The sequence below is a fragment of the Mirounga leonina genome, unplaced genomic scaffold (assembly GCF_011800145.1).
Source record: "Mirounga leonina isolate KUSES-001 unplaced genomic scaffold, KU_Mleo_1.0 Mir_180, whole genome shotgun sequence".
In the NCBI taxonomy this organism is placed as follows: domain Eukaryota; kingdom Metazoa; phylum Chordata; class Mammalia; order Carnivora; family Phocidae; genus Mirounga; species Mirounga leonina.
In genome coordinates, this window is record NW_023270469.1 from 36,241,790 (window position 1) to 36,256,633 (window position 14,844).

At 42.2% G+C, this 14,844-nt stretch overlaps 1 protein-coding gene across 2 annotated transcripts in view; it reads left to right on the forward strand.

Annotated features, from left to right (window-relative positions):
- The window catches only part of MYLK3 (myosin light chain kinase 3), a 47,069-nt gene extending 36,540 nt beyond the window's left edge, over positions 1 to 10,529 (forward strand). For both annotated transcript variants that reach the window (XM_035025293.1, XM_035025292.1), the window contains exons 10-13: positions 5,930 to 6,058; positions 7,244 to 7,396; positions 8,546 to 8,678; positions 9,637 to 10,529. In XM_035025293.1, the coding sequence (XP_034881184.1) occupies positions 5,930 to 6,058; positions 7,244 to 7,396; positions 8,546 to 8,678; positions 9,637 to 9,696 (475 nt within the window). In that variant the 3' untranslated portion in view covers positions 9,697 to 10,529. The remainder of the gene's footprint in view (positions 1 to 5,929; positions 6,059 to 7,243; positions 7,397 to 8,545; positions 8,679 to 9,636) is intronic.
- Positions 10,530 to 14,844: the final 4,315 nt, after the last annotated feature.

Genomic DNA, 14,844 nt, shown 5'->3' on the forward strand with positions numbered 1-14,844 from the left:
CTCACCTAAGTGGGGCAATACTGTCTTCGCTGAGCATGCACACCCTCCCAAATGTGTATGTAGTACCCTCCCAACTGCCAGATGTCCAGTTGCCAAATGAGTATTTACAGTGACAAACTGTAAATTCAGAGCAAGGATTTGCCAGCTTAGGCTCCTGGGTTCTGGGAAGGCTTCTCTGAGTAGTTGGAAGGGAGAGATGGACAGGGTGTGGTTATCTGCAGGCAGTAGTATGCTGGTACATGTTTATCAGCTCTGGGGGCGGGGTGGGGAATGGGTTTGACTCGTAGCCTTTGCTAATTTTAGCTGAGTTCAACCTACCAACACGATGTCACTGAATGCAGATTGGGAGGAGATGGGCACAACTGACTGTCATGTACCGGTGAGAACCGGCTCCAGCATACGGGGGTGGGAGTGGTGGGGGTGCGTGGAAGTTGGGGGTTGGTATAGGATGTACACCACGCATGCACAGGATCTCTTGGGGAAGGCAGGAGCTGGGGTGGGATCGGAGGAAGAAGATACAGTGAAGATGAGGGCGTTCATAGGGAGTCCTGAATGTTGGAACATTATCCTATAGGCCACTAAGTTACCTGGTGGGGAAGTGAAAAGGGCTGTGGGCCAGGTTACCAAGCACGTTAGTCAAAATCTATCCCCAAACTCTCAGCAGTCCATCCCAAACTGTCAGATAAATTTCTTAACTGGGTCAAAGGCATTGATGACAATAATTTTGCCCAGAGATGGAGGGCAAGTTCAAGAAAATAAACGTGGGGAACCACATTGAAGAGAAGGCCACCCGTGTGAAACTGCTGGGCACTGGGGAAGTGCAGGTGTCTGAAACATGTGATACTCAGGAAACCGCACTCAGCAGAGCTGGGCTGACGGAGGCCCAGGTTCCCATGGGGAGGTGAAAGGAAAACATCAAAAACACCCTCAACAGTCCGGCAACCTGGCCGTTGGGCAAAAGGATCATTTGGCAAATTGGATTTTGCCAGACTGGCCTGCTTCCTGGGAAGCATGTCCTTCTAGGAAGAAGAATCTGTGGGGGGAATGTGCAGGTTGAGAGAGCATATTTTATATGCCAGAAGTAGTAAATGTTTGTAAAGAAGGAGGAAAAGCCAGTTTTCCCCTATAATACAAACTGTAGCAAGTCAAGTGGTATTTCTGGGTGGAGCTATTAGAAGATGCTGAGATTTTCAGTGGGGGGATGGCCTCAGTCATGGAGCCAGTGGGGGGGGCGGGGCACACACAGATCTTCAGAGGCCATGACATCCAGCAAGAGGGACCAGCGTTACACCAGGCTGGGCAGTGAGACCCATCAGTGGGTCTAAGTAGGGAACCTGTCAAGGGTCAAGGATGGGGCCGGGATGGGAAATATCTTAAGTTTGGTCTCAGAATGTTGGGTGCAGGGTTTGGCTTCCTGACTGCCAGTCTGGTGCTCAGATTGGAATCCAAGCCTATTTCATCAGATCCTTTGGCAGGGCAAGGAGCTGCCACCTCACATGTGACTCTATGGTCACAGAGGGCCTTATGCTAGGAATTTGGAGAGAGGGTCTTGGTGGATATTTTGACCTAGCTTTGGGGTTAGTTACTGCCACAGTACTATTGTGTAACAAACCACCCCAGGGGCTTCAGTCGTTAGGCATCGTCTTCGGCTCTCAGGTCATGATCCCAGGGGCCCCGCGTCAGGCTCTCTGCTCAGCGGGAAGCCTGCTTCTCCCTCTGCCACTCCCCCTGCTTGTGTTTCCTCTCTCACTGTCTCTTTCTGTCAAATAAATAAATAAAATCTTAAAAAAAAAAAAAAAAACCCACCCCAAATTGCAGAGGCTTAAAACAGTCATTTCTTCTCATCCACCCATTTGCGAGCCAGCTGGGGGAGTGGTACGCTGGACCCAACTCATAGCAGTTCATGATAAGGAACCTTGTAAACAGTTGTTAAAATATACCATTAATTAACAATTAACGAACTTATATTAAAAACAAAGATTACTATTTTCAAATGTTACCACTTCCTAATTATTTTACTACATTTCACTACTCCTGAGGTCATTTGTGCCTGTTGTATCTGTACGGTGGGAAGACCGTGGAACGGTGTGCTATGGCAAGTCCCTTCCCAGCTCTGCATTCAGTGATGTCAGGATGGTATGGTAGTTTGCAATCAGTCAGGGTGAAATCAGTATTTATACCACTGAAAATGGCAAATGCTGCAAATAAGGACTTTTTTTTTTTTTAATCCGATGGCTGGTTGTTAAATATTTACCCATGTGCCACTGGTCCGGAATCACTGATTCCCAGTCACTGAGCTGACATGGGCTTGGATCCAGGATGCAGATCAGTGAGGACGGGTCTGCTCCAGGCGTCTCCCATTCTCTCCTCATGGTGATGGCAGAGGCGCTAGAGGGCAGGCTTTTACAGTCTAGCTTGGATGGGCCCGCTGTCACTCCCCCCACTGCTCGCGTGGCCGAGCCCAGTGTCATCGGGGTGGGGCAATGTATGTTGCCTCTAGCGGAGTGAGCTACGAAGTCATGTGGTACAGGATGTGGCTATGGGGCAAGATGAAGCAGTGAAAACAATCATGCAGCCTCTGGGAAAGTGGCTTCCAGGGGCTGAGAGCCTGGGTCTTCTCTCCTCCCTTTTTCCGTTTTCTCTCCTTTTTTGCGGGGGATGGAGGGAGGTTTCAGATCTTTTATTGTGAAACACGAAACATGCATTTAAAAAGTGAAAGTACACATTGAAAAAGTACATTTATATCACAAAGCACTGACCACATCATATTTGCAAATACATTTGCTGGAAGGTGTGTATTTACACAAACCAATTTTCATTTCTACACAAATATTAACTTACTATCTAGTGATAGATATTTTGTACATTTTCAAAAGAAAACAACAATTTTACAACAAAACCAAAATTAAGATCTTCATCAAGGCTTCTGCATCCATTTACTTAACAAAGGTTTTTTTTTCCTCATACAATGAATCAAATACTATATTGTCCTCTTCTTCTTATTCGCCCTGAGGTGCTAGAGGCTGTGGCATTCCCTGGGGACTTGTCTGAGCATAGTAGGCTGCTTGTTGTGCCTTTCAGCTCGGCTCCTTGGCCCTGAGTCAGCTGCCAGGGTAGGGGAGCCGCATGTTGCCAGAGGAGGGTTCCTGCTCTCTTCTAGGTCCCTTGCTTCCCGCTCAACAAGGCTACCATGATGATCCTTGTAGCTCCTTCACTGGATCAGTGTAGGCTGTGTTGGCCCAGGTCTGCGTTTATCCGGCTCTCAGCAAATTTGGAAGCGAAAGCTCTTTGACAAGTCACTTCCCTGGCTTAAGGGAAGCAGGGCACATTGGCAGAATATTCATTTTATTCTCAATTGCCTTGTCTGTAAGATGGGGACAGTAATCTTACAGACTTCATGGGGCTGTGTAAGAATGAGAAGAGTTATATATATGTAAAACTTTTAGCCTGGCAAACAGGAAGTGCCCATTATATTTTATAAATTAATACTTTTTTTTTTTTTTAGAACAATCTTAGGTTCACAGTGAAATTGAGGGGAAGGCGCAGAGATTTCCCATATACCCCTTGCTCCCAGTCATGCCTCCCCGACCAGGGTGGTACAGGGTAGTACCTTTGTTACCATAGATGAACTTACACTGACATATTATCGCTCAAAGTCCATACTTTACATTACTGTTCACTCTTGGTGTTGGACATTCTATGGGTTTGGACAAATGTATAATGACATGTATCCATCGTTATGGTACCATATGGAGTATTTTTAAGCCTACAAATCCTCTGTTCTCCACCTATTTATCTCTCCCTTCCTCTCCCCACCGCAACCCCTGGCAACCACTGATCTTTTTATGTCTCCATAGTTTTGCCCTTTCTTGAATGATCTCTAGTTGGAATCATACAGTAGCCTATTCAGACTGGCTTCTTTCACTTACTACTGTGGACTTGTTTCCTCTATGTCTTTTCATGGCTTGATAATTCATTTCTTTTTAGCACTGAATAGTATTCCATTGTATTACCACAGTTTATTTATCCACTCACCTACCAAAGGACATCTTGGTTGTTGCCCATTACATTTTAGCTAAAGACTTTCTAAAAGACTAAAAATTCTAAAAACCACTTTTCAGTCATCTCCTTTCCCACTCAGCCATCAACTCTCTTTCTAACCTTTATTAATCTTCCTGTCCAGAACCTTTTTTTTTTTTTTTAAGATTTTATTTACCGGGCGCCTGGGTGGCTCAGTTGGTTGAATGTCTGCCTTTGGCTCAGGTCATGATCCCAGCATCCTGGGATCGAGCCCTGTGTCAGGCTCCCTGCTCAACCGGGAGTCTGCTTCTCCCTCTGCCCCTCCCCCTGCTCATGCTCTCTCTCACTCAGCATGTGCTCTTTTATTGATTTATTTAAGAGAGAGAAAGAGAAAGAGAGAGAGGGAGCACGAGCAGGGGCAGAGGCAGAGGGAGAAGCAGGCTTCCCGCTGAGCAGGGAGCCCGACGTGGGGCTCAATCCCAAGCCCCTGGGATCATGACCTGAGCCAAAGGCAGACACTTAACTGACTGAGCCACCCAGGTGCCCCAGAACCTTTTTTCTAATTCTTATTCTTTTTGTAATTGTGTAAAATACACATAAAACTTAACATCTTAACCATTTTTAAATTTATTTGAGAGAGAGAGAGAAACAGCATGGGAGGGGATAGGGTCAGAGGGAGAAGCAGGCTCCCCGCTGAGCCGGGAGCCCGATGTGGGACTCGATCCCAGGACTCCGGGATCATGACCTGAGCCAAAGGCAGTCGCTTAACCAACTGACCCACCCAGGCGCCCTTAACCATTTTTAAATTTAATTCAGTAGTGTTAAATAAGCAATTTCTAGAACTCTTCTCATCTTGCGAAAACTGAAACTCTATACTGGTTAAACAATAACTGGTCATTTTCCTCCTGCCTCCAGCACCTGGAAACTACCATTCTACCCTCTGTCTCTGACTTTGACCACTCTAGGTACCTTATCAAAGTGGAACCATACAGTATTTGTCTTTTTGTGACTGACTTCTTTCACTTAGCATAATGTCCTGGAAGTTCACCCATATTGCAGCATGTGTCAGAATTGCCTTATATTGTAAGGCTGAATAATATTCCACTGTATGTATCTACCACATTTTACTTATGCAGTCATCTGCCGATAGACACTTACTTGGGTTACTTCCTCCATTTGGCTATTATGAATAATGCTGCTATGAATATGGGTATGTAAATATCTCAAGATTCTGCTTTCAATTTTTTTGGATATACAGCCAGAAGTAGGATTGCTGGATCATATGGTAGTTCTATTTTTAATGTTTTTGAGGAACTGCCATACTGTTCTCCATAGCAACAGCACCACATTACATTCCCACCAGCAAGGGTTCTAGTTTCTCTACATCCTAGCCAACTCTTGCTATTTTCTGGTCTTTTGTTTGTTTGGTTGTTTTATAGGAGTCATGATATGCAGTGGTATCTCATTGTGGTTTTGATTTGTATTTTCCTGATAATTAGTGATATTGAGCATATTTGCTTTCTCTAATTCTTACTGTCATCTCACCAACCAAATTGCTCACACCACAAGAGCAGACCTCCACAGATAGCTGCTATCCACTTTGTTTGTGTGTGTTCATGTGGCTACATGCTGAATAAGATATATTGATCATCTCCCCTTTTCACATTGTAATTGCTTGGAGGGAGAGGGCTGTGGTTTTCTGGTTCTTCCTAGTGACTTAGGAAAGTCTGAAGTTGGGGCCAAGGGTATAATGATTCCTCAGTAAACTGCATGTGGTGGGTTGGGAGGTCCAGACAACATGGCAGACAGGAAGGGTTGGGAATGTCTAGCTCCTACCTGGAATTAGTCCCAGCCTCCACATCTTCTCTCAGGGCTCACTCCCATGGCCCTTTGCATCCCTCTTCCCCAGGTACAAGCCTCGGGAGAAGCTGAAGGTGAACTTCGGCACTCCAGAGTTCCTGGCCCCAGAAGTTGTCAACTATGAATTTGTGTCCTTCCCTACGGACATGTGGAGTGTGGGAGTCATTATCTACATGCTGTGAGTGCCCAGGAGCCTGGCTCCCAGTGAGAATAGGGGCCATCTGTCTTAGTTTGGGTATCCTTAGAAGCAGCAAAACTTTGAGTGTGAGTCGTTTGAGAGGTGTTCCCAGGGAACAGCGACAGAGGAGTAGGGAAGTGAGACAGGGGAAGACACCGGTAAAGCATGTGCTATTCAGCCACTTACCACTGTGGGCAAGTGGAGTTGAATCCTGCAGGGAAGTCTGGGATCCATCATGGAACAGCCCTCCAACAGTTATTCTATCTGAGTGGGGAGGGAGTTGGGGCATTTATACACCAACTCTTATCAGTCATTGCTTGTGAGCCGATGCCGAGGGCACTGGTTCCCTGAAACTTCTGGGTGGATAAAGCAGCTTCGCCTGGAGAGAAAGTTCTCCAGCCAGGAAATGCAGGTGCTGCAGTACAGCAGAGCAGTAAGGAGAGGAGATGGACAGGGCAGGACACTGGCTGCTGCATCATCTAACCTTGTCCCTCCTGCCCTGCGCCGTTTTCTCTGCACAGAGGAAGCAGAGTTAGGGTGCACTGAGAGGAGCTATGTACACTGACAAAGCATCCTCATCTCTCTGTGACTTCCCTTGGCTTTTTCCTCAGAGGCCCAGTCAAATCATGCTTTGCTCCCAGACTTATCATTATGGTACAGTTGCTACCATGTGTCCCCACACTTTGTATGTGTGTATGCATCAGGTGGGGGAAGTTTGAGGCCCAAGGCTAGCCAGTTAGACTGTCCTGTCTCTCTGGCCTCACTCTAGAAGGACCTATGGAAACCAGTTTTCTTTTGGGCCCTGAGGCCTGGGGTAGTCTCTAAACTAGCCAGGCTGTCTCAGAGACATGCTAAGGTATTTTTAAATTAATATGTAACCTGATAAGTGGACATATTGGACTGGATCTCAATTTATTCTTCACTTCAGGCTAAAAGGAAAATAGGTGAGCATGATTGGGGATTTATTCAAACACTCTTCATGCCTCTAAATTTTCAGTCCTGCCACTTCTTCCCCTAACAGAACACATTGGACTATCTCCTGTGGAGAAGTAATGGGGTGCTTTTCTTTTGAACCCTCTTGGTTCTGGTTAATGTTGCTTGAACCTTGTAAGACCTCTATCCTGTTGTCGCGTGTTGACAGATAATGGCCTTCTACAGACTGACGGTCCTTTCTCTCCTCTGTAGACTCAGTGGTTTGTCCCCATTTCTAGGGGAAACAGATGCAGAGACCATGAATTTCATTGTGAACTGTAGCTGGGATTTTGACGCTGACACCTTTGAAGGGCTGTCGGAGGAGGCCAAGGACTTTGTTTCCCGCCTGCTTGTCAAAGAGAAGAGGTACCGTACCTTCATTGCTCGTCATTCTCAAACCATTCTGATGGGGACCACCCATCTGGGTGCTGTGATTATCAGGCTGGTGCTGGGTGTCCTCTGGACCAACTCTGTCCAAGGTATCTTAGTCCGCTACCTCTTCAGAGCAAAAAAAAGTAGCAGGGAAAGAGATGGAGGAAATCAATTAAAAAATAAACAATTAGGAGCATAAAATCTAGACAGAGTTTTAGAAAGGACCACATATATAAATTAGTCCTACTACCAAGTTATCACTTTTAATAGGTTAATGTTGAAAAAAAGTTGAGATATGCAGATGTTCTTCCCCAGAATACAGACCAGAAAACCTCATTTGTTGAGAATGAAAGCCTACTTTGTTTTCAGCAGCCATATCCAAGTCATGGGTGGAACCATGGAGTTTTCTGATACTCATCAGACATAAAGAAATAATTGCAAACGACCCAGGGTGAGGCCCAAGAGTCTGGGCTCTGAGATAGCCCACAGTTCCCTGGCCTTTACTATTTTGTTCTTTCTGATGGTGAAAAGTTATGAGAGGAAAAGTATTTTTAATTCAGATGAACAAAACTGACATTTTTCTCTGGAAAGAGAGACAAGCTTCTTTCAAGGCTCGTGTTCTTTGACTTCTTACGAGCAATTTCAGGCCCAGCTGGCCTTGCTACTCCGTGCCTCGATGCCCCGCTCTCTGGAAGAGATGATTAATCACTGGGATACAGTCCCTCTACAGAGGGCAGGGACATTTTGCTGATGACTTTCTTGTACTTCTTCTTCTTCTTTTTTTTTTTTTTTAAAGATTTTATTTATTTATTCATGAGAGACAGAGAGAGAGAGAGAAGCAGAGGGAGAAACAGGCTCCCAAGAAGCAGGGAGCCCGATGCGGGACTCGATTCCAGGACTCCGGGATCATGACCTGAGCCGAAGGCAGACGCCCAACCGTCTGAGCCACCCAGGCGCCCCGACTTTCTTGTACTTCTAAGGAGGGGAATTTTAGACATGAGGAGTTCCTTTTTAGTATGTGGCACGAATCTCGCCAGATGATTAATCCGTTCCACTGACTCAGGTTTCCTACCCAGCTGAACCATCTTCTGGACAACCAGAAAAGGCAACCCTAACTGACAGTTTCAATTTCTCTTTTCTCAGCTGCAGAATGAGTGCCACACAGTGCCTGAAACATGAGTGGTTGAATAATTTGCCTGCCAAAGCTTCAAAATCCAAAGTTCGTCTCAAATCCCAATTATTACTGCAGAAATACATGGCTCAGAGGAAATGGAAGGTATCTGTTTTTTCTTAGGAAAGGCAGCATTTGTCTTTTTAATGTGTCCTTTGAAAGAAGTGTAGCTAAGTTTTTACTTATATTTTCATTTTAAATAGAAAGATTATTTAGGAGAAAAAAGTATCTTATGTCAAAACCTGTTACCTTGATTAAAAATGCCACCGACCAAAACCAACTGGCATAAAAGTGGCATTAAGTTCATACTTAGGTGGACACTTGTAATGACAGAATGAAATTTGAGCATGTGTTCTCAATGACAATAATAGTGAAGGGCTTGGAACTTATTGCCTGCAGCTTGAGATTTGATTCCTCCATGTTTCAGAAAGAGGGGCTGGGAAAACCCTATTAGGTTGTAAAAGCTTCATATTTTTGTTTACAAATAGAACTCTTTGGTACCATGAACATAAAATCTGTCCCCAAAACATCTGTCCTCCAGGAAAGTGGCTTTCCAGCATTTTGATATCAACTCAGATCCTCACTAAAAATCAAAAACAAAAGCCTTTACCTAGAGAACCAGTATGCAAGGATACAAATACATACGTACACATATGAAATAAAAATATCCCAACGTTTGCTAAACAGTGTGATGCACTCAGATATTTTCTATTCTGTGGTATTTGTTTTCATTCAAAAAAGTGCTGGTCATAACCCACCAATTTGACTTCATGACCCACTGGTGGGTTGTGAATCACAATTTGAAAGACAGTATTCCAGTGGGCTCCATTTTTCACATGAAAGGGGCAGGATAATGTATTTTCTCACTTCATACTCGCTCCAGAATGCCCCAGAGTTGTGTGGCTGTTCTACTAGAATTTTGCCACAAATTTGTTTTCTCCATTAGGTTCTCAGTTTTGAACAAACCCAAGTGGCTAAACTTGTTTAAGTCCTTTTATTTTTTCTTCTTAAAGCAATTGGTCTAAAAATATATTTTTTCTTCTTTTCTCTCCTTAACATCAAGAAACATTTCTACGTGGTGACTGCTGCCAACAGGCTAAGGAAATTTCCAACTTGTCCCTAATTCTCAACTCTGCTGTTCCCATGGGCCCAGATGGTGATGAAGTGATGACTCAAGATTTTTAACAATCCAGTCTTGTACTAACATTGATTCCACTTATTTTGTAGAGAAAGGTTATGGCTCTTGCCTTCCTTGTGAATGAAAAGTGGCTGTAAGAAAAGTGACCTACAGACTTTTTTCTGCCTTACAAGATCATACTAAGTTGAAATGCTGTGTTTACTTTTCAAGTATACCTACTTTGGGTGATAAGTGTAGGCATGCTTTAGGTAGGTAGGAAAGCTTCTACTTTGTATGTGTCAAATTTAAAGTCCAAACTTACTCTGATTAAAGAACTTAGTAGACTATTACACAGGGTCATGTTATTCAGTGTTATGCCCTCCAGTACAAAGAATTCTTAGAATTTTGATTTGCTCAAGTGTGAGCTGACATTTTACTGTACTACCCTGCTCTTGTGGAAAGCAATGTGGACTTAGGGCCATGATCCTCAAACTTGTTTTCACTTGTGCTCCCTTTTGAGACTCAAACCATGCATCCTTTAATATTCTTTGAAACTTCAAAATATACCACCTATCCTGGGTAAATCAGAACAATGATTATTTTGAATGTGCTTTTTAAATCTATACACACCTCCACCCTCTCCTAACTGGCCCTGTCCTGGCATTGGTAGTCTCACTCCTGGCCTCCCTTCCTCAGTTACGAACTTATGGTCTAGTAAGTCTGGAATTGATATGCAATATGTAAAAGATAAGAGTGTAATGATGTTCAGCTTTCTGAGAGAAACACAAATGGTACATCATGAGACAATAAAATGCTCTGCTACTGCTTTGTTAAGGATATACCACTCTCAGTGTTGTCATTTAACTTATAAAATGACTAACAAGAAGTATTGTATTATTTGAAAGTAAAGAATGCTTTTAATTTCCTTGCTTCTAACCTGATTTTTGTGCTATCCCCATGAACTTCTCGGGTCAGCAGTTTTAATTACTTTTAGCTTAGTTTTTTGGTTTTTACTTTTAGTTTTTAATTAGCCGTGCAACAGTTTCACAGCCTTTCAGGATTTTTGTTCAAATAAAGACCCTGCTTTTTTTGGCAGAGGATGTGGGTGTGGGGAGGGAGGCAGAAGGTGGCGAGGTGAATCCTGCTGCTGCAGTTCTCACGCTGTAACTTTTCTCTGGAAGGCTAACTCTTGTCGAGAACTAAGATTTTTCAGTACCAGCATATGTAAGGCCTGCTCCAAGCTGGCCACCCAGGGGATGAACATCAGAAGAGATAGGTGCTGAAAACCTCCCTTTCATGGGAGAGTACAGTGATTTGGTAAAATGCCTTATTTTAAAACAAATTTCTTCTCCGAAAAGGTTTTATGAGGGCAGCCTCCAGAAGGAGCCAGAGAGGTGACCTTATAATTCTGTCAGCTACCGTGTCCTCCTTTGGGGCTTCAGGCTCTTGGGAATGCTATGAATCTTCTCCCCAGAAAAATGTAGTTAGCTATCTTGATCTAGAGCAGCAGTGATAGAAATATTATATGAGCCATATACATAATTTTAAAATTTCTAATAGCCCCTCTAAAAAAACCCTGGTGAAATTAATTTTAATAATTTAACAATAAGATCAAAAACACTTCAATTTGTAATCATCATAAAAACTATTGATATTTTTTTTTCACACAAATCTCCAAAATCTGATATGTATTTTACACTTAAAATACATTTCAATTCAGATACGAGGTTTTCATCAGACATGCTTAGTTTGTATTTAGATTTCATGGAACTTACTGTGGAAAAATATACTCACATACTCAAGTTGTTTGAAACACCTCAAATGTTTTCTAATAATTAGGTATCCATTTTTACATTTAACTTAAATTAAATAAAAATAGGAATTCAGTCCTACAGTTGCATTAGCCACATTTTCAGTGCTTAATAGCCACATGTGGTTAGTGGCTTCTACATTGGACAGGGCGGGTATAGAGAGAATCCTTTACCTATCAGATTTTGTTTTATTTTTCCCCTGTATGCTGTTATTCTTTACCTAGAGTCCCCTCAGGAGAGCTTTGTTTAGGTCAAGCCCACACAAGTGAGAGGTAGTATGATTTTAGCATCCCTTATCTGAACTTCAAGGGAACTTATTTAAAGCTTTAAATTTTGGGGTATTTTCAGTTCTCTACTTTGCTGGTATTTTTAGATTACAACTGTGCTGGCATCAACTATTTCTAATGGATTTTCCATTTGAATGAATAGTCTTTGGAAACTGCTGAGCAGAGAAACTCTAAAAGGTAGTCAGGACCCACTTTTTTTTACCTGTTAGATTGGTGTGCTTGTGGGGAAAATGGAATTCTTCCACTTTTGATGGGTCTGTATCTAAATAAAAGTCATACCCACACTTTTACCCTGCAATTTCCTTTCTAGAAATTTATCCCTCAGCAATACTTGAACAAGTGGACAGAGTTTTATGCAAAATGTTTACTGTAGCACTCTTGCTAATGGCTGAATGAAAACAACCTCATATGCCTAGCAGTATGATTTTAGTTAAATAAATTTTGCCATATCCATATAGGGAAATACCTTGTAGCTGATAAACAGATCTAGATGTACTGAGAGCCACCTTTTATTACAGGAAAATTATAGAACATGTATATAGCATCATCCCATTTGGGGAGAGACATATTCTTATACATGCATTAAAATTTTCTAGGATATGAAAGAAACTTAACAGTAGGGTGTGGAGTGTGGGTGATGGGGAGGAGGGAATTCCACTTTTCACTTTATAACTTCCTGAATAATTGAAATTTTTTTTTTACAATGAGCATCTATTGCTTTTATAATAAAAAATCAGCCAACACAATGTCACATGGACATTGTTTTGACCTTGATTTGAGCAAACAAACAATAAAAGAATATTTTAGAGCCCTCCAGGGAAATAAAATGTTAAATTGCATATTTAATAATACATAGAACTTTAGGGGTACCTGCGTGGCACAGTCAGTTAAGTGTCTGACTCTTGGTTTCTGTTCGGGTCATGATCTCAGGGTCCTGGGACGGAGCCCCGTGTCAGGCTTCACACTCAGCAGAGTCTGCTTGAGATTCTCTCTCCCTCTCCCTTTGCCCCTCCCACTCATGCTCTCTCTCTAAAATAAATAAATCTTAAAAAAATAATACATAGAATTTCTATTAATTTTGTGAGTTATGATAATGGCAATGTGGTTATAATGTAGGTTAAATGGCTTCAGGAAAAATGAATACAGCTAAACAAATGTGGCAAAATCTTTGTTAACTGTTGGGTCTGAGTGATTGGTACAGGGTTTCATTATACTGTTCTACACATTCAAAAATTTTCATATAAAAAGTTTTTAAATCAGTTAAATGAACACCATGAGGAGGTGTTAAAGAACTGAGTTTCCACAAAGTCTTTACAGTAGTTCTGAAACATACTCACTGGGTAGTAAGCATCCATCACTGGGAATGGAAATGTGTTGGAAAATTGTTGTCGAAAGAATTGCTTTAAGGCAATCCCCACCCCCGACCCCAATTAACTTAAGAAATAACCACATAAGAAATAACTATGTTTCAGATAATCAAAATAATTACCATCACCCGCTTTTAAGGCATAAAGGGAAAAAAAAGTCACAAACATAACTTCTATTTACTCACATGGAATCAACAGTGAAAAGGCAATCTAAGAAGTGGGAGAAAATATTTGCAAATCATGGATCTGCTAAGAAGTTATTATCTAGACTATATAAAGAATTCCTACAATTCAGCAACAAAAAAAAATAAACAACCTGATTCAAAAATGGGCAGAAGACTTGGGTAGGCATTTTTCTATAGATGATAAACAAATGGCCAGCAGCACATGAAAAAATGCTCATTAATCATTGCAGAAATGCAAGTAAAGACCAAAATGAGATACCACCTCATATCCATTAGAATAAAAAAACCAGAAAATAAGTGTTCAGAAAATAAGTGTTGGCAAAGATGTGGAGAAATTGAACTCTTGTGTACTGTTGGTGGGAATATAATATAGTGTAGCCCCTATGGAAAACAGTGTGATGGTTCCTCAAAAATTTAAAAATAGCATTAGCACATGATCCAGCAATCCCACTTCTGAGTATATATCCATCAAAAGAATTGAAAGCTCGGTCTCAAAGAGATATTGTACACCCATGTTCATAGCAACATTATTCAGGTGGAAGAGCCAAAAGGTGGAAGCAACCCAAATGTCCACTTACAGATGAATGGATAAACAAAATGTGGTATATCTATACAATGGACTATTATTCAGCCTTAAAAAGGAAGGGAATTCTGACACATGCTACAAGAATGAACCTCAAGGAATAATGCTAAGTGAATAAGCCACTCAAAAAAGACAAATACTGTATGATTCCATTCATATGAGGTACCTATCTAGAATAGACAGATTCAGACATAAACAGTATGGTAATTGCCAGGGGCTGGGGGAGGGAGGTACAGAGTTGTTTTTTGTTTTTTGAGATAGAGAATGAGACAGAGAGAGAGCATGAGAGGGGGAAGGATCAAAGGGAGAAGCAGACTCCCTGCTGAGCAGGGAGCCTGATGCGGGACTCGATCCCAGGACTCCAGGATCATGACCTGAGCCGAAGGCAGTCGCGTAACCAACTGAGCCACCCAGGCGCCCCAGAGAGTTGTTTAATGGCTGCAGTCAGCTATGCAAGATGAAAGAGCTCCAGAGATTGGTTGCATAACAATATGAATGTACTTCACACTACTGAACTGTACACTTAAAAATAGTTAAGATGGCAAATTTTATGTTAGGTGCATTTTACAATTAAAAAAAAAAGTGGGCGATACTAGGGAATCCTGATGCTCGTGGTGTCCGGCCGACTTGGAAGGTGAAGTTTTGTTTCCTGGTTACTTTAGGGTAGTTAACTTTTGAGGTTGCCATAGTTACCGAAACACCAAATTATATAGTTCTCCGCTTCTAAACCTTTAGGTGGTCATGACAATGGACATGAAGTGAGAGGGTGACCTCTGGGCCTCAGCTGTCATTTGTCCTATGCTGGCTTTGGGTGAACCTTCTCAAGTTCCATCTTTGTGTTGAACAACAAGGAAGATAGAAAAGGATCTCTGAGATCATCATTTTCCAGATTTTATTTGACAGAGAGAGACAGCGAGAGAG